Source organism: Echiichthys vipera, assembly GCF_963691815.1.
Source record: "Echiichthys vipera genome assembly, chromosome: 9".
Lineage (NCBI taxonomy): Eukaryota > Metazoa > Chordata > Actinopteri > Perciformes > Trachinidae > Echiichthys > Echiichthys vipera.
In genome coordinates, this window is record NC_139834.1 from 20498290 (window position 1) to 20517833 (window position 19544).

General features: G+C 38.6%; 1 protein-coding gene across 1 annotated transcript in view; it reads left to right on the top strand.

Moving 5' to 3' along the window:
- Positions 1 to 13362: 13362 nt before the first annotated feature.
- The window catches only part of cntn3a.1 (contactin 3a, tandem duplicate 1), a gene marked incomplete at its 5' end in the record, with an annotated part of 63916 nt that continues 57734 nt past the window's right edge, over positions 13363 to 19544 (top strand). Inside the window, one exon of the mRNA XM_083920128.1 lies at positions 13363 to 13417. Coding sequence (XP_083776254.1) covers positions 13363 to 13417 — 55 coding nt within the window. The remainder of the gene's footprint in view (positions 13418 to 19544) is intronic.

The following is a 19544-nucleotide window of genomic DNA, read 5'->3' on the forward strand; positions in this document are numbered from 1 at the left end:
GGATGGAGGGTACTAGCCAATGGGAGCCTTCCATTACGAATGGCTAGCATTGGTCAATGTCTATGCAGGCCTGGATAGACTGAATGGATTTTTTTGGTTCTTTTTGCTATCCATATTACGTAGATCGGACTACAGGACCATAATTGCTGTATAAACAATGTTAATAAAAATTGCCAATATTCCAAATGGTAGAGCATAGCTTTAATTAAAAGATAGATAAATAGAGGATAACAAATTATATATTTCTCTTATACCTAATTAACTTAGGTTAGATAGATAGGTAAGTAAACTGAAGAATAACCGTAAGATATACAAGGAGTATAAACAGTACGTCATGAACAAGTAAGGGGAAATGTTTGCGATTGAGGACACAATATTATTTAAGATCATCGGGTTACCTTTGTCCAAAAGAGACCTTGGCGTGACACCTCTGCAGAGAATAATCTGCCTTTGCTTGCTCTCAGAGAGAAATGCTTGTCTTTGTGACTCCTGGTGGCATTGACACGTTGCTCATTTCAGCACTTCATTTAGTACCTTAGGACAAACATAATTCATGTGTTTAAATGACATCTTCCAAACAACAATGAAAAGCTCATTATCAAATAGAGATGGTTGAACGCAGTATCTGCCTCCATGGAGAGCAGGGGAAATGAGAAAAACTGCATGAGGTAAAATGTTGTTTTCTTTTGTAAGAAATCATCACAGTAAAATGATAAGAAAACTTTCCCTCCACTCTTAAGCATTGAGGAGTTCATGAAATATTCAGGCCAAGTTGCACATATTTGTGTTTAGGGTGACTATACTATTAAGTGTTCCTTGGAGCTTTGATGTGTCATTATTAGCTGTGTGTATGGGTAGCTAAGGAATACTAAATGTTCATTCAGTAGGTTAATCCAAATACTCTTTTTTTCCTTTTTTGCCTTTCCAAGGCTCAGCGGGGCATTCAGTAATTTCTGCTGTAATTATCACTCTCCCATTGGCTCAAACAGAAGAAGATTCTCTTAAATCCTACTCAACATTATGAGTGGATTATGAGCCAGAGGCATAGTGCATATAACACGTTCTAACTGTTTAAACTTGATGAGCTGGCAGTCTGTCTTGTTGTGTTGAGTATGAAGTACAAAATTACAGAAAGAAATGCCCAATCATATATATATATAATTCAACTAACAAACCTGTTTTGGTCCTGATACATATCAGTTTCTTGTATTAATGTTATGTTAATTTGCCATGTGACACACATGGGGCGGACAAAAAATGTTAACACCTCATAAAAAAATTGCAGCAACTATGAATAATTTAATCACAGTTACAACCACTGCTACAAAGGCAGGTTATTTAAGGTGGAATGGCTTAATCATCACTTTTTTGTGTGACTTTCAAAGCAGCAGGAGGCAACAGAACCCAAAAGAGGCTTCTGTTACCAAAAAACTGCAACAAATGCCCAAACAAAATGTAACTATTAACAATTCCTGTCATACTGTATATACACAGTATATTGGAGAAGAAGCATAAAGTCCAAATGCCTCATAATCATACTGAAGTAAATTCATTTAGTACCTTAATATTGTTGTGCAGATAATGCATTGCACAGTGTAAAGCTTTGAAATTACAAGGTGCTCCTGCTGCCTCTGTGACAGTGATAGTCACTTCAAAGCTTTAGGTATTTTTCAAGGGTTTATTGTGCAGTTTTGCACTTGGATGTAAACACTGTGATGGTGTTGTGAGACTGTCAATACAAAAACAATTAACAGTAAGTACATTTACTCAAGTACCTGCACTTTAGTGTTTCCAAGTTATGCTACTTTATATTTCTACTTTTAATATATTTGTTTGAGACCCTCACACGGGTGGTTTTAATTAATCTGATTAGTCCTCTAGTTAGATGAATGTGTGGTGGAGAAATGTCACCAAAATATGTGCTAATAGGATGACTCAAGCTGCCTTCACGTGCTATGGAAAAGATTGTCTTTTCCAGTTGTTAACAGAACATTACCTAGGGAAATTACCAGTGCGTTGGGTCCAGGTGCTTTGGTTGTTCGTAGTGAAATGAAACATGACCCATAGATCCTAACCTGCTATCCATAATAACTTGTAAAAATAAGAATAGGGCAAATTGTACCACTCAACGGGTATAGTAGCCTACAACAAGAGAGGGGAGAATGTCAGTCAAATACAATAAGATGGCAAAAGTCAGAAAACCTGCTTGTGTGACGATTATGGGCGTGGGGGCAACTTTTACTTTTGATGTTAATACATCCATGATAATATTTACAGAAATATATTTTGAATGTAAATAAGTACACTGTGGTAATGCCACTTTAGGTAAAACATTCTAATACGTTTACCAAAGAAAATTATACCTTTTTTATTCTTGTTTTTCTTCCATAGAAAGAAAAGAAACACAAACAACAACAACAAAAATCAGACATGCAAAATAGGCTTGAGCCTCCGAGTCATCTTAAAGATGAGACATTGTGGAAAAGCTCTTCTGTGGACCTGCAGCGTGAACAACAAAAAAAAAACAAACACCTACTGTACACATCTCTCATGCCCCATGTGCCACTGCCGCCGTGCGCGCAGGCACCATAGGCTGTACCACAGCCCTCATCCTGTGGACTACCCCGGACGCTCAGACTGAACACCACCGTCAACCAGACCGTGAACACATTCTTGCTCCTAAAATGAATGAATTGGGCGACATTTAAAAACCTTCACAAACCACGGACCTCATTGTTGGTTCGTATCAGCCTGGCGGCGGTGCAAACAGGACTCCCGGGGTGCCCTAAATGAATGTGCCGGGGTCTGGAGTATGGAGAGCGGAGGACCGGGCTGCTATTAACTTCACTCGGACACTGAAAACACCGAAGGCACTTGGGGTGGAAAGAGTGAACGCCAGCGTTTAGGGTGACCTGCCTCCGAAGAGGCGAAGGGAGAGTTTAGGACAATTTCTACGAGAGCATTCATCCGCAGTTTGAAGAGACGAACTTCACTGTCGCCGCCGACTCGATGCTGGGAGCTGCTGGGCTGAAGGAGTAAAGAGATGCGCGGTGTAACATGGATATCCGAGAAGGGCTAAACAACAGCAAACACCGCAGGAGACGTACTCAGGTAAATAACTACAACTCTTTGCTTTTCTCTATTTTCTGCGTGAACTGTGTCATTTTCAATATTCCTGACATAGTATTATTGCTTATTCCCCGTCCGTGCAATCATCAATCAGCTCTTAACCGCCAGTCTGTTGAAACTTCCACTTCTGGCATCGAAGATAATAACAGTAAAATAGTGTAAAGCATTCACAGAGAAATGTCAGCATGCAGCCTGATGCCCCCATGTTCTGGGTTTTTTCCTGTGCTTACAGTCAGTATAGGCAGCACACACTCACACATGCCCAGGGTTTAATCGAACATGTCAAGGCACATATTTGTGTACATGCCTTTAATAGCCATGTGTGTATTAGACAACTAAAAGGTTTGAAATATCAGTTCCAAATTGAGTCATATAATTTCCACACAATCCATTAGAGATAATAACATTCTCTGTTTCCTCTAATTGCCATGACCATCATTTATGCATTGCATCCTCTCCGTAAGAGGGCACAAATCCACCTATTAAAACTTCCTCATTTAAAAACCTCTGGCGGAACTCATTTGTTGTAGGTGATCAACAGGGGATTGGACTCAGTCCAGTCTCATCATCTCTCCCTGTCTTTGATTGCGCCCAGCTCCCGAGCCTGATTGCTGTTGAGATTGTCTAAAGTCCTTTAACATGTGACTCCATTGGAAATGGCTATCATGAAATCAAGTGTCCATATGTTTGAGATAAAGCTGCCTTTCGCAGTAGGCCTATGATTCTGCTATTAAAGTAAATTAGAGGTGACTCAGGATGGGATTCCTTTGACAATTAGCTCTTCCCTGTTACGAAGTGTTACAGTTTTGATTCTCCCCTTTGTCTGCAAGGATGTCTCAGTGTTGTAAGCACTTTCTTTTGTTTCATGTTGACATAATGCCAGCTGGATGAGCCCTAGCCGGGGCATTACTGTTCCCACCAAAAGCTGTGGTTTAATTCCCTACACAAAACACGACTTTGCAGTGCAGTTACTCTTCTTACCTTCAGTATCTAAGTGGTTGGAATTGATGATCTACTACATATCTCCTTGGGGAAGTGTGCTTATGGCTGGGCACATTTTTGATGATGTCACTGGCTCAGAAAGAGGATGACGGGAGAACACGAACTTCATAGTACCCCACTGAGCGGAGCCTGGTCTGCATGAGAATTGGGAAAACTGCACTAGACTAGAGGTCGATGCAGGCAAAAATATGTGCATTCTGATAGGCCTAAGTAAGGGTTGCCATTTTTCCAGCATTTTACAGGACGATCCACATGGTTTTATAAATCTGTTTGTTTTGTGATTCGGCTGTTCATTTAAAAATATAGGAATGCAGCAGACCTCCAACATTTTTACCTGCAGAACTAAGCTAATATTTTATCTTATATTCCAAACTAATTACAGTTATGATAAAGGAACCATCTAATTTAACACAATATGTAAGTGGAACAGCAGCAATGCAAAACTGAAACGATTTTGCATGGCTATTGCCAGGTGCGTTGTTAGACCTGGGCATTCGAGGCCATAGCCCCAGACCTCTGTGACTTCAAATTAAAAAAACAAAAACATAATAATGATGGATGCAACATTGTAGCCAGTGAAAACAGCGAAATTCTGATGTGTCCACACACTGCCAAGTGATAACTTAAAAATAAAACTTACTTACTGGTGTTACTTGCCTGTTTCGGTTTAACAAATGACCCTGTTAACTGGTGCCTCTCCGCTGAGTGCACCTGCGGTTGTCGTAGTGACTGCAGATGTTAAAAACAGGAAGAGAATAGGTAGCTGTGAATGCCTCTATGTTAAGTTTTTCATGACAATGTTGAAAATAAGGTTACCTACCTGCTCAGTCTTTATAGTTTTGTTTGAGGAAATGTGTCAGTTGTGTTTTGGACGTTGCTTGTTGTTACGAAAGAGCGAGTTTCTCTTCCTGATAATATCTATCTCTAATTAATTTTCGAAATAAATCTATTTTTCTTTGAAATCTGTTTAAGTAAACGTGTGTCAAGTCAAATGAAAAATAAATTTAAAGTCATGCCGTCGTGGAAAAATAAATGAAAGTCCAGAGATTAACCTGGTGCGTCACCAGCCGCATACCGGTCGCCCTGGTGTAGTAATACATATTACGAGTATCCCTCTTAAAAACACAAGGTTGCCAGATTATCTTGTGACCAGTCCATGTAGCCTATGTTAATAGCATCAAGGCCTATTATAAGGTGAAAATATGAGAAATCCATAGTATATGAGATATATATCAAATCTTCATTTGTAACATAACATTATAGATCATTATTCACAGAAAACATACACTACCAGAGCAAACTGCTCTGTATTTGTGCAGGGATCATTTGTTGCCTCCTAGAAGATTTCTCTGCCTTTTCTGCCTGTATTTTCTCCTTGAGATTGTCATACACAGATTGTGATGCTACTTGAATTTTTTTAATGAATATTTTGGCCTGAATAAACTGTATGCTACTTTTACCTCATAAACTAACATTCGCTCAACTGATTTGTAGCTGTGCAATTTCACTTGTATGTGGTGCACGTTCCTATCTTTAACATAAACAATAACCTAATCAGTAGGTCTTCCCTGACGTGAGTCAGACATGACGAACATATAGCTCCTCCCTATTGCCTTAAAAATGTTAAAGGGTCCCATATTGTGCTCAGTTAAGGTTTAAGGCTCCTCCTGAAAAAGCCCAGTTTTCTCTGATTTGTTACAGATGTATGTACATGTACTGTATGTCTCTGTTTAATACGCTGCTGTTCAAAATAATTATATTATTTATATTTATTATATTTTCGTATTTCCGGTCAAAAGGTCAAACAATAAGATACCATCAGGGTTTGACATGAACACCCGCCCACCCGCCAAATGCAGGTGAATTTCAGCTGTGGATGTTACTACTCACCTTGGCTGGTGGAATTTAATTGTAGTCTTCTCATCGGAATTAAAAAACTGTTGGCAAAGTGACACTACAACTCCCATGAGCCCTTGTGACGGATGACACTTCCGTGTGTGATGATCAAAAAAAACAGTTCAATTGAGAAACACCGCTATAACTAGAGAGGTAGATCCAGACGTGATTATCAACGACAAGTGGAAGGCAGGTAGAGAGTGGCAAACGTATGACGCCAAAAACAAAGTACTGCCCAGATTGTATTTTCTTACGGCGGGGAATGAGCAAAAGAGGTTTCGTTTGTAATTTGTAATACAAACTTCAAATTTGAAACCGTAAAAGAACACAACGTTTCAGTAACTCATCTTCTATATGGGGGGGGGGGAATGTCATTACCGTCTAATGTTTTGAGATGCACTACGTGATTTCTGCTTAGATATTGTGAATATAGAGTAATTACTATGGCTTTCAATTAAAAATATTTAAATGTTCTATGTTTTATGAATTGTATGTATTTGAATTGCATTAGACTTCAGTGTTTATTGTTGTTATAGATAAATGGTGTTGTTAATATGTTCTGTATGCAGACAGTATTCATCTTGCCAGTTTTTTTCAGTAGAGTTATCTCTCTAATTAAGCTTCTACATCCCTGCACCATTTTTTCGACATGGATAAGAAGCTGCCCTTTATATAGGGTATTTTTTTCTCAATATACTATATATACAAATTTGTGGCTAGTGAGAATGCTGAGTGGCTAGTAACTTTTGAAAACCACTAGCCACAGTGGCTGGTGAGCAAAAAAGTTGGTGTCAAGCCCTGGATACCATATAATCGTTACATATACAGTAAGGGACATGGGGCTAGGTGAAAGGTGAAGGCTATGTGAAGTGAACTGACAAATGGATGTGCACATGTTTTTCTAGACCTTGGCCACTCAAGGCAAGTGCAGCAAACCATTTCCTGAATGTTTCTGACGCTTGCTCTGTTGAAACTGCATACCGTATACAAACTCTAAATGTAAACAGAGAAGGAAGTGCATTGACACATGAAAAAAACAAAGTGAGAGACTGGTACATATAAAGATAAAGGCATGCAGACAAAATATCTCTCTTTTATCCTCAAAACAGCTCAGAAAACATAAAAGTAACATAAATAATACAGGAAAACAATTTCACTTGCTATTTATGAAGTTTTCACTTTTGACATCGACAGTACTGTAGCATTCTCAAGGTCTTTTATTATTTCCTCTCTTTACAATTTAGGAAATACATTAACTTCTAAAAAGTGACAACATTAGACCAAATATACTAGTTATATTTTAAGTCGGGCCGCGGTTTATTTGTTTTTACCATACAGAATCATGTGCCAGATTGTTTTGATCAGTGTTCTTCTAGTTTATATAGACGGCTTAAGCGTCGGTGCTCAAATGCACTTTTGTCTGTAAGAGGATCTTTCATTCATCCCAGTAATAAAAGCTCACCCTTTCTTGGTCATAGGCCTACGATTGCTCATCCATGATAACTGCTGGGTTCCACCAAAGTGTTTTAGAAAAGACCTAAATCTGTGTATTTAAGGAACTATTAATTGGCAGGCTTTTAAATCCTAATGGGATTCTTAATTAGTACCTCAGTAAAGGCAGATGCACTGGAATTGTCAACCACTCTCAGTCAGAGCTAGAATAAGACAAATAGACAATATGTTGGCTGCAGGTGCCTAATTAGAGTGATTCAAATCTAGGCCACTCCAGTCACATTAAGTTTATTTACATTAAAATAACGTCAGTGATTTATAAATGTTTTTACAGCTACTACATATTTCAGGGTATTTCCAATGAGTGTATTGCTTGAGGTTTAACAATTTAATCAGTAATGTTTAAATACAGGGTTTTCAGAAGCTTTCTAAGTGAATTTTGATGAATAACTCTATAATGGTGTGTAAATTATTACCATACAGTGCTCATTATGTTAAACCTTGAGCTTGGAGCATGCATGCAAGCAGGAAGAGACTTTCAACATACTCAGTGTCACTTGGGAGGTTGGGATGAGCGCTCTCGTGGAGCGCCCCTGGTGTGGTCTGGAGAAATGAAGAAGCTGGCATGTGTTATGTCATGCCTGCGGCTTGTGTGCTTAGATCAAAACACCATTAGTCTCTTTGTCTTGTGCCACTATTTGAGGTAGAATCTTGGCTAGGGAATATGTTGGCGCTTCCTTGAGTCCTGTGGTGTGCCATTTGTGAGGAATAAAAAAATGCGTTGGCAGACATAAAAGCTTCAAGAAAGTTTTAAGCTCATTGGTTATACGATTCCTGAAGAGCAAGATTGGTGGAAGGAAGTTTTGGTTTTGGCTTTTAAATGTTTGTGCAACTTGACTTTGAAAGTACCATTGCGTTCAATGTTTACAGCAAGAAAAAGCAGAAATTAGCACCTTCCAAAGCCCTTCAGAAGTATTGTCATTCTTTTCCTATTAAAATCTTAGTGGTTGTGGGTTTTGAGGGTTCATCAGATATGGCAACCTACACATAACTTTCAAAAGAAATGCAGTATAGCCTTGGTCACTGTATACTGCATATAGCTTTTATGGTTAAAAACCTAAATAGAATAAGGAAATCTTGATTTCTGTTTTATGGCTGTTTATATTTGGTTAAATGATTGAACATTTAGTGTAAAAAATACTCAGCCCTGTAAAATATTGTTATCTGATTGGGACTTGATATCATTGTTATTGCCAATCTTCCACAGTTCTGCTTGGTAAATCTTTGATTCATGTGTGCTGTGAATCAAAGTGTGCAGGATTAGGAAGAAATTTCACATTCCCTACTACTACGAGTCTCGAGTCGAGCACCATCATAAAATGAATTTTAAATGACTGGAGGCTCTCAGAGCCGTGAGATGAGGAGCCTCACATGCAGGAAAACACTGATCGAGCTGGGTGTCTGCAGATCAAGTGAAGTCACAGCTCAGGTGATTAAAGATGCAGCATTGTAGGCCATTTTTCCTGGTCTTGTCTCGTTTCTGCAGAGTGTGAGAGTCTGGTCTCATTCATGATTCAGAGCTCGGGGGTGTGAGTGTGTGTGAGTGTGTGTGTGGGGTGCTCATGCATTTAAGTGCGAGTTTTATCTTCATCTGGACTCTTCAACGAAAGGGACCTGAAGTACCCCTCTATTAATACATTTTTGAGCCCTGAAAAATTGATGGCAGCGGATATATCGGATGTTGTGGAGAGGGTTGAATCAACTGACATCACTGTCAGCTACTATGGCTGACTGAACTACATCTGTGGTCCATCAATTCCGGCTAGTGCTGTCAGAGAAGAAGAGGAAAAGAAGTGTCACTTTGACAACACTGAAATTTGGAGGAGCTCTTTGTCTGCACAAATCAGAGGCTTCCCTCAAAGCAGCTGCATTTCCTCAAAAAGAAAAAAAAAATGGAGTGTTCAGTTTATATTCAAGCTTTCTGCTGTTCAAATACATGGTATTGATTCCATTTGATTAGATGGAAGTCCTTGTACAATGGGGAATTAACCCTGATTGCCTCTCTGACGTACAGTAGCCACAAGAAGGAGCTGAATAATAGATAAGTTGTTGTTGTTGGAGTATAAAATATCAGAAAATGGTGAAAAATTCACATCACAAAATGAGTAACCTAAAGTGACCATTTAGACTGCTTGATAAATAACTTAGAGATTAATGTATTACCAAACTAATCTTTGAAGGAAAATGTTCTATAATATTGATGTCTTTATACAGGACTGGGTCATCTGGGATGTTGGTTATTATGATAATGTGACATTTGGGTGTTTTTCACAATCGTTATGGGAGATTTTACCCCACAGATCATGAAGTCAGAGACAACCTCTCTGAGCTGCACCTGACATTTTGCAAATCTCCTCTCATCACTGAAATGACTTGCTTCTCATTAAAAATGTTTTGATCTCCCAACATCAATCACAAGCAGTTTGGCCCACTTTCAGTAAACGTATGTCAAAGCTTTGTAATTTGGCAGATACCATTTATATTTCCAGTAGCAATTGACAAGATTGTGTAAGTACTTGAGATGAAATGTCAGTTTCATAGACAGGAATATGAAGTACTTGACAGGGATAATGCTGTATGCGGCATGCCCATCACACGGTCAGCAGTGGTCAAATCATTACCCCAAAAGAAAGACAATTTGTAAATGTCCGTCATTTATTGCATTGAGACTCAGTATGTTTTTCTCCAGTTACATCATCTTTGTGAAATGACAGGCCGAATCCATCGGCGTTGTTTTATATTTAAATGCAGCTGAGTTTGTGCAAAATTGGATCAGGAAATGTTTAGGTCAGGACTGTCATGCAAGCCTTGATCATATTCTATTTTTCAAATGCTGGCCTTTTCCAGAGACATGAAAGAAGGTGGAACTTGAAAGGCAAAGTTTTAAAGCCTCCTATATCATTAACTTTAATCTTGAACAGCAAACAAATGAGAGAATCAATTTGGGATGAAAGTTAGTCATTGGCCTTGTCACTGCCACTTAAGGTCACAAGGGTAATTAATTTGTACTGAAGAGGAAGTCTTATACTGCCATGGACACTCCCCAAGCCCCCTAGCCATCATCTCAGGGCTGAGCTTCTCTGGATCAAAAAGCGGACTCTTACCCCCCCCCACAGTAACCCACTGTCTGATGTCTCATGTCTCTGGGTTCGCTGAGTAATAGAGATCAAGAGATTGCTGTTAGAGGCCCACAGATACCTGCTTTTATGAATGAGGGTTTCACTGGTTCACACGGTATGGCCATGTACGCTTGAGTTGCTGTCAAGGCAGGATAAATTCATTCTGGATTACCAGCGTGTCAAACATTTATATGACTGACAAAACCATTACTTGTAGTTTTTGAAAACAGGAAGTGACAACTGACAATTGCAGCAACAGTTCCAACTGCAGCTTAAGGTAACATATATATTTCCTTTGCCAGTCAAATTAAAATTGTATAATGTGTCTAATTTATAGGATACACTGATTGTAAAATTCTGGGCTGATCACGCTAAAATAACAACTCAATTTGCTGATATTTTATTATGTTCGGCCTTTTGTAAAACAAAGACAACTTCATCATGAAAAACAAAACAAAACTGGACTATTTAAAAGTCATTCAGCTTTTCATTACACTGGTTTTGAATCAGCACATATTCAACAAATTTAAGAAACAACCTTGAATCTAGCCTTTCAAATGAGAAAAAACAACTCCTAATTTTGGAGTGGTGGACGCGCCGCACATTTTTTGGCTTTCATATTACTGCTGGGCGTACTTCATCTTTAGGTGATGGAAAAGGTTGCTTGTATATCCACCTGCGACACCGACCGTCACCTGCCACTGTTTTCAAAGTTCACTGAACCATTTTATTTTTTTTGCGGTATAAACCGCACGGCCCACTCTCTCCCGGTAGACACATTTATAACATCAACGGTTTGATGCCGTCATACCGCCCAGCCCTAACGTTAGATGTTAACCAAACATTTAAATTTCATGGCTTGAGTGTGAAGTTGGAATATAAAGTTTGGCTACATTTTTAGGCTTCTCTATTTTCTTTTAACGGCATTCTGCGTATTAATTTATTCAGAGCATCTCTCACAATAATTTCCTCAAAGGGGGAGCACTCCAAAAATATCCAGGAGCGCAAGAAGGGATTTGAAGTCTCTCTGTTTTATTATTAAAAGCCAACATTTACTCATGACATTTGCATCCTAATAACTGCAAGATAAGTTGGAACCAAGATGACACTCTAAACCCAATCTCCATAATGAGATTTATAGCAGAAAAGTGTTGCCTTTTTAATGGTTTAGCACACGCAGAAGGAAGAGAAGTGTAGGCGAATGTGTCAGCGACGCAGTTGATATATTCACATAAGCATCAGTATGCTCTGTCAGGCCTTTCAGTGGTGCAAAGATAAGAGGAATGCCGATAACTGGGTAGCTATGAAAGTGTAATCTTTATGTTGTCTCTGCTTATTTTGGCACTTGTCTTTTGATAGAGTATACTGTATGTTGTTATTTAATTTTTTCCTCATTAATTTCGGCATGCTGATTGTGTGTAGTCAGAGGAAACTGTACCATCAATCAGTTAAATGTACCAGGGAGTTTGAGCAAAGACAATGGCTAATTTCCTTTCTTCATTCTGTCTCACTCCATAACCTTCCTATAACTCATAAACATTTATCTGTGGCTTTATCAGAAAGGATTTATCTAGACGTATAAATACATCACTGTTTATCAGTGACAGGGGGAATTCGTCTCGTTATCATTTCACAACTTTTTTGGAGGTTTCATTTCAGTCGAAGCGGGGATAAATTATGGTTTAGTCCTTGAGAAAATCAATTGTGTGACTTTCCCGGGGGAAAGAAAATGGTTTTGCCCTGCGTACAGTCATTTCTTTATGTCAGAAATACATAATCCTTCCAGCTCAGACAAATTCGAGGAGCCAGGACAGTGCTTTATTACATGCTAGGGAAGTGTCTGACAATCAGCTTGTTTTTTGTTTTGTCTCAGCAGGTTTGAGTACAAGCAATACCTTTATGTTTCTCTTGCATTTTGGATTTGACCTGTTCTCAGTTTAACTGACTCAGATATGATTATTATAACAATGTGAGAACAAAACATGTTTTAATGTTCCCAGTTTTCCAGATGTTTTACAGAATTACTAGCATAAAGATCAGTTGCAAGCTTGGACTGGGAACTGTTTATAAAGTGTGTGTGAAGGGCTGTCTGAGATGAGGACAGGTCAGACGTCAGTGCATATTTCTCAGTGTTTGTGAGACACTGAATAAGAATGAGATGTTGAATTGCTCACTGGTTATTTTGCCAATAAATCATCAAATTCTGCAAACATTCTTTTTTGAGTCTCTTCACTTGACTATAACCTAATTGGTTACGCTTCAACGCTTGACGACATCATCCCTATTGTGTTAAGCACACTTAAGAAAACGCTACAGCACAAGTGTTTTGTAAGTGGACGAATCATTCTCTAACTTTGCAGAAGAGATAAGTATCTTGATTATTGATCACAGATGCACACAATACCCAGAGTGTCTGTAATTCAAAATAAAGCTGCTATTATCAACTGTCACTTTGACCTGAAAAGTGTTTGCAAAGATCTTCGATGTTACTAGAAAATATATATATTTTTTATTTATCCCATATACTTATGTTTTATATAGTTAAAGTCATAGCCTAGCAGACATTTCCTTTCCACTATGTGTCTAATGGTCTCTCCCTCCTTTCCATTTGACAGATGACCGGTGAAAGTGCTGGAAAGGACAAAGCCAGGATTCTACACACACGTGATTTGATGTGAGCTTGCATTGACCTGAGACTATTAAAATGGAGTTGCTATGGAAACTTATACTTCTGCTGTCATTGGTGGAGTGTCTGACAGGTAAGCCTCCAAACATGCACTTTATGATGTTGTTAGCATAGGGGATATGAATTGTTATTTATAGATTTTTTTGTGACGGGGAGTTGGCATACAGAACAGATGGCACTTAAAAGTAAAGTGGAAAACTGAAAGATTTCATGGCAAAGAGTGGTCAAAGTTTTCCTCCAATTTTACAATAGGTTGGAAAGGTGCACCTTGTTGTCAGCTCAAGGCAGCAAATCAGCATTCCCTCCGTTATGCATAGCAGCTATCTCTTTCTATCCCCCGGCAATGAATCCTCTTGGAAAAGCAAGGTTTCTGTGCCTGAAATGCAGTCCCTATCTAGCAGTTGAATGTGTAGTTATTCATTTTAAAGAGCCCCTCAATTGTTACCCTAATTGAGATTGCACTGGCAGTAGTGCAGAAATCTTGTCATTGATCTTGCTTTTAATGAGAGACCTAATTTTCCTCCCTTACAAAATGTTCAGGGTCAAATGGTAGTTCTCTTCAGAATGTCAGAGTCTGAAGCTGAGAACAAGATGAATAAGAGCTTTGTCGCATGAGCACGGTATCTTGAGGAATGAGTAATCTTTCATGTTGCCTTGCTCTAATCAGCAGCCCCTCCTCACAGCTGGGACCTAAAATAATTAGTGTGTGTGTGTGTGTGTGTGTGTGTGTGTGTGTGTGGGTACTTGTATCTGGCACTGTGTCTATTTTTTCGTGTGCATGGATGTCTCTTTTCGAAAGCACAACAGCACACCGGCACCTAAATTTGCCTACATGGCAATTAGCACCACTTATCACTAAGTCCAATACACATCAGTGGATGTCTAACGAGGCTTTCCTCAGGGAACTGTGACTCACCATGGGATTAAGATCCACCCCACAAGACTGGATCACATATTATGTCCTACTTAAGCATTCTGTTAAACATACAGAGGAGTGAACATCTGTGACATCGATGGAAATCCTGCCATAAACATGACATAGTTTTGATCTCAGATAGCTTCAAGTAGACAATTCAAGCCTGCAGTCTATGCTGCACCATAGATCACAGGTACAAAAATTACCTACTATGAGGTGCAAAAACCGCATTCAGGGTTATTTATTCAAAATAAATGATCACAGGGCAAATAATTTCTGAAAAGCATTGTGTTGCTCAGCCCTTGCCTCACTCTTGAGGCTCACACTCACAGTTGGTAACACGGAGTAACCTACCATTAATATTCAGTAAAGGGTTACATTACACATGCTCTGCTTGCAAGACAAGTAAGGCGCAATATAACGATAGACCTCTAAAGCCTTTGTATTCTGAGAAAGACTTGATAAGTATTTTAGTATGCAGACATGTAATACTGAATAGAGAAAAGACAGCGTGAGGGTGTTAGATAGGTGTTTCTACTGTAGCTAGTTTATTCATACAGACTTGGAAGTGTTGTCTTAAAAACAGTAGGTATCGGCCGTGTGGGAGAGCAATGGGGCCAAGGGAAAGTCATTCCCAAAGTGAGTTCATCAGGAGTTAACCAGCCCCCCCCCCCCCCCCCCCCCCCCCAATTCCTCCCAGAGGATCTGAACAGCCCAAGGCATGGGTGTGTACTGTACAAGTGTGTTTGTTTGTGTGTAAGAAAGAGAGAGCGAGGGAGCAAAGCAGAGGCCTTGATATACAGTGGGATGCGGTTTGCAGCACACACATACAGCTAACCTTCACACAGTAAGCCACATCCAGCACTGGATCAACAGTCTCCATCTGACAGAAGTGGTTTTGTGTCACATACAGTAGTCATAACCTGGTTGGCAGAACATGCTGACAAAAGTGTATAGCCAAGAAAGCTCCATTTATTCTTGTAAAGAAACTCATTATCTGTAAGGGCTGGAGAGAGGAGATGGGATTTCTGTTCAATTAACACACTGCAGTATTAAAAAAAAAAAGCATTCAAATTTATCAAAGAGACCGTGTACAGTGATATAGTCATTAGGGAAAAAGCTCCTGCTGTGGAGTTTGCTGTACATATGCCCTCTTACGGCACAACTACTTGCCAACAACCATAAATCATTTGATGAAAAATATATTGATTTAAGAACATTTTACTACAAGCTCAATGAATTTACAAGCATCTGTCTTAAAATAAGGAGTGCAATCATAGAAACAGCTGTTGTCATTGAAGGGCAACAATTTAGAGGCACTGGAAGCAGAAATGTGAAAACAGAAATTGGAATACAGAAATGTAAACCCCAAACTGTACTGGAAGCCCAAAATTAAACATTTGTGCACTAAATATTAAAACTAGATACATCTTGAACCAGAAAACACTAAATACTATACGTATGTCAGCATATATGTTCTATTGTGTTGAAGTTTGGGGGAAACAAGAGCACCTTACAAAAGATTTGCACACTGCAAAAAAAGAGCTATCAGGACAATAAATCACGTGTGGTATCATGGGCACATTAACCATCTGTTTTTGAATTTACAAACATTGAAATGTATGGATATTGTCAAATTTAAAAATTCACAATTTATGTTTAAAGTGAAACAAAATGATTTACCAGATTAAGAATATTTTTGCATTTACATTACAGCAACCTCTTACGTACAAACTACTCTTAAAAGCATGTGTATTATAGTTTGTGGGGTGATCCTGTGGACTTAATGAATAGTGAAATCAAACAAAGCCATAATATTATACAGTTTAAAAATAGATACAAGAAAACTACATTTGACCATTACAGAAAGGACGAAACCTCAATATGTTTTTGGGCAATTTAGTCAAAGTGTATTGTTGTACTATGCTTCTGCCTACTTTTTCTGTTCTTCGACAGACTGCTGTTAAGGCTCTAACTAGCAATCAAATGTTTTATGCTTTCAGAACAATTTAGGATTATTAGGGGAATAATCTTCCATTGTTAATTAAGTGGGTGTCAACAGTGTCAGAGAAATAATGCTGTTTTGGCACATGGTCTTGATTTGATGATTAATCAACGACTTCTCTTGGACTCGCTGAAGTGGTTGAAGCGATATGATTAGATGTCCATTGTTCAGAAATGGCTCATCTCAGACTGTTTTTATTGGCCAATCAGAACTTAGTATTTAATAAAGCTGTAATAGTTGGACACAGCCGTCGTAAAAATGCTTGTTTCACTGAAGGAAGAGCTGAATTAGTGGTTTTGCTATTGGAAACCTGTAAGCCTTAAGGGAAAGGTTTACATTTGAAAAATCTAACTATACAATGCTGTCATTTCCGCATGTACATAACAAGCATTATTAGTCGCTGTAGTTGTACCTTCTGTCCATTCTGGTTGATGAGACATCTTTTCTTAAAGTGATGTAAATCATGGGTGTCAAATTTCCAAGTTTTAGCCATTTAAGTTCAAAATCCCCCCTTTTTTAGTATTTCCTTCTGGGGTGCAGGGAACTGAAAAAAGTTCATTTTTAAATAAATATGAACCTATCTTTTAATGTGAGACTGCCAGCGGTCACCCTAAATAAATACTTAATAAGAAGAGGCTGAAAATTTTTACCACCCCCACTGTTAATTTAAAGCAGGTTCATGTCTTCGTGATGCTAGTAAAACATGAAGGGCTGCTGCTGGCCAGCATCATAATCTCATAGAACTACTTTACTTTACTCTGTTTCCCCCCCTGTGTGCTTCCCAGAGAGGACTGGAGATTCAAATATTGACTTACCTCATTGATTCATCAGAACATGGCAAAGCCTTTTAGGAATCCTTAAGCAAGGATTTTATTGCATCTTTGAAGTTTTGTACATGTGAAGATGTGGAATGTTTTTCCTCCCATAGCTGTTTTTGCTTCATCCAGAAATGAAAAATCATCACCCATTTAAGCATGTTTATATACACATTTTAGTGTTAACCATAGGTCCAAATGCTTCACTGTTTTGTTTATTATTCTCTCTAAATACATCACAATAGATTAATTAAGAGCGGTGTGTGCATGTGCTGCGATACATCCAACGGACTGGAGCACTACTGTGGACTGCTTTTACTGGTATATTTCAGTGTCCGTATGATTTACTCAACATTATTCTGAACATTTTACCTGTATTATCTTAAATGTAAGTAGTACTAATCACACATACACTAGCTTAGTAGAGAAATATTCAACATTGAGAGTATTCATATGGCAGAAAACAAATACATTTGCTAAATATATAGTTAGGTAGCCTAATGTCATCCTGAACAAAGAATGAAGTCACTCTCCCTGTGTGTTCAAATTCGAGTTTCCCTGTCATCTGTTTTGATAGCCAGTGCGGTTACACGTGTTTTTGCATGTGGCCATGTAACAACGTTATTCCACGTATTGAGGAACACAATGTGAAGGCAATCCCAGCCCACTTTTCTTTTTTCAGTATTTCAGTAGAAAGTGCAAACATGTGTGTTGTGCTGGTTAACAAAATAAACATGATATTTTTGATTATATTTATAAGATTTATTTTACATTGTGTAATAGATATTTAGAGAATACAGAAATCCAAACTGCACTGTTGAAAACATGAGAACCACTAATGGTAAAATTTGGTATTTTGTACATTATGGTATAGTTTTAAACTATGATGAATGTTTCCATTAGTGTAGACCACAGCAGTTGAAAAGTGACATATAACCTTCTAACCAATCTTGAGGAGGAAACCGCTACAATGCTATTACAATTAGATGACAAATGGCATTCTCAGAAGCAGTACATTCCTGGGTTTATTCAGACATTCAACAGAGAGAACAACAAGAAATGGCTTTAATTTGCCATTCCCACATATGGAGTTGAACCTTATCAATTCCGTTTCCCCATTGAACATGACATCTGATACCCTGAATACAAGGGGTGTTATTGGATTTCAGATGCACTAGCTTTGATTAGCTTGGGAACGGTGTGGCATTGACGTTGGATATTGGTTGAGAATGTGTTGGCCACATTCCTCTCCATACAGAATTTGTTGCTGAAAATGGAATTAACTTAATTAATGAGAGGCTAATCAGGAGGTAGAGAGGTTGTGTAATAAAGTTTCCCGGCTCGAAACCTGGCTCTTCCAGAGAAAGTTTTGAAGTGTCCTTGCATGGTAGCCTCTACCCTCAGAGTATGTATGTATGAATGTGTAAATGTTGAAATGTGTTGTAAAATCACCTTGCGTGGTCTGTAGCTTAGAAAAGCTATATCAATGCATTCACTTTACCATTTACACCCTAGCAGTAAAGAAAGGCCTGGACTATTTTGTATTAGTTAGGCTATTTCTTTTCATGCACATGTTTCTAATATTCTCACGACTCCTTTAATACTGAAATCAACATGCTTTCATCTCAAGTTGAATGGTAAATTATTATTGGTTTTATGACTTACAGTTCAATGTTTCTGTTTTTCAAGGACGGATTTACAAGGAAAAATACCCACGGATATTTCAAATATTTAGATGAAATATGATCGAATCTACATTTTGCTCAAAGCAACTCAAACATTCCCTCTGCTCTGGAGTAACATTTGCTGCCCCTGAATGAAAGACCTTAAAGGTGTGCCTTATCGGCCTGGACAGAGGGGAAAGATGCTTTAAAAAGCAAGATTGGCTTTTTTTATTTGATGCATAAAACCCGGAGCTGAAACGAATGGATTTGGGACCTCACAAACGACCGATACCTCCCCCACAGCCAACTCCCCATGTGCCTGTTTATTCATGCTGAGGTAAGCTGGAGGAATTCATTTGCTGTCAGCTAGTATTGAATTTGAGATTAGTTTTTATTTCAGTCCCCTAAATAGCTCCCTCTGCCTTCCACTTGTGCTTCGATGCTGAGTCTTCTGTTGTCTGAGGAGCTTTTCGAAAACAGCTGCACATATTACCATCTGGCAGCAGGTGACAAATAGTGGAGTGGAGGCGGACAATTTTTCTTCAAAAAGACCCTTTCATAATGACCTCCATCTCTGTCCTGCAGCATTGTACAGTCAACTTCCTGTTAGGATTCTGGATCAGTGCACTTCTCTGATAAAGCGCTTTTTTATCATTTTACTTTCTGTGCTCCAGGGTGCTCAGTGTAGGACCTGCCATAAGATTCTGACACTCTGGTTTCAGCATGATTTCTTGACTCCATCTTAGATCTCAAAGAGGTTACAGTCTGTCAACTGATGTGTCAGTTCTGATTTTACATTT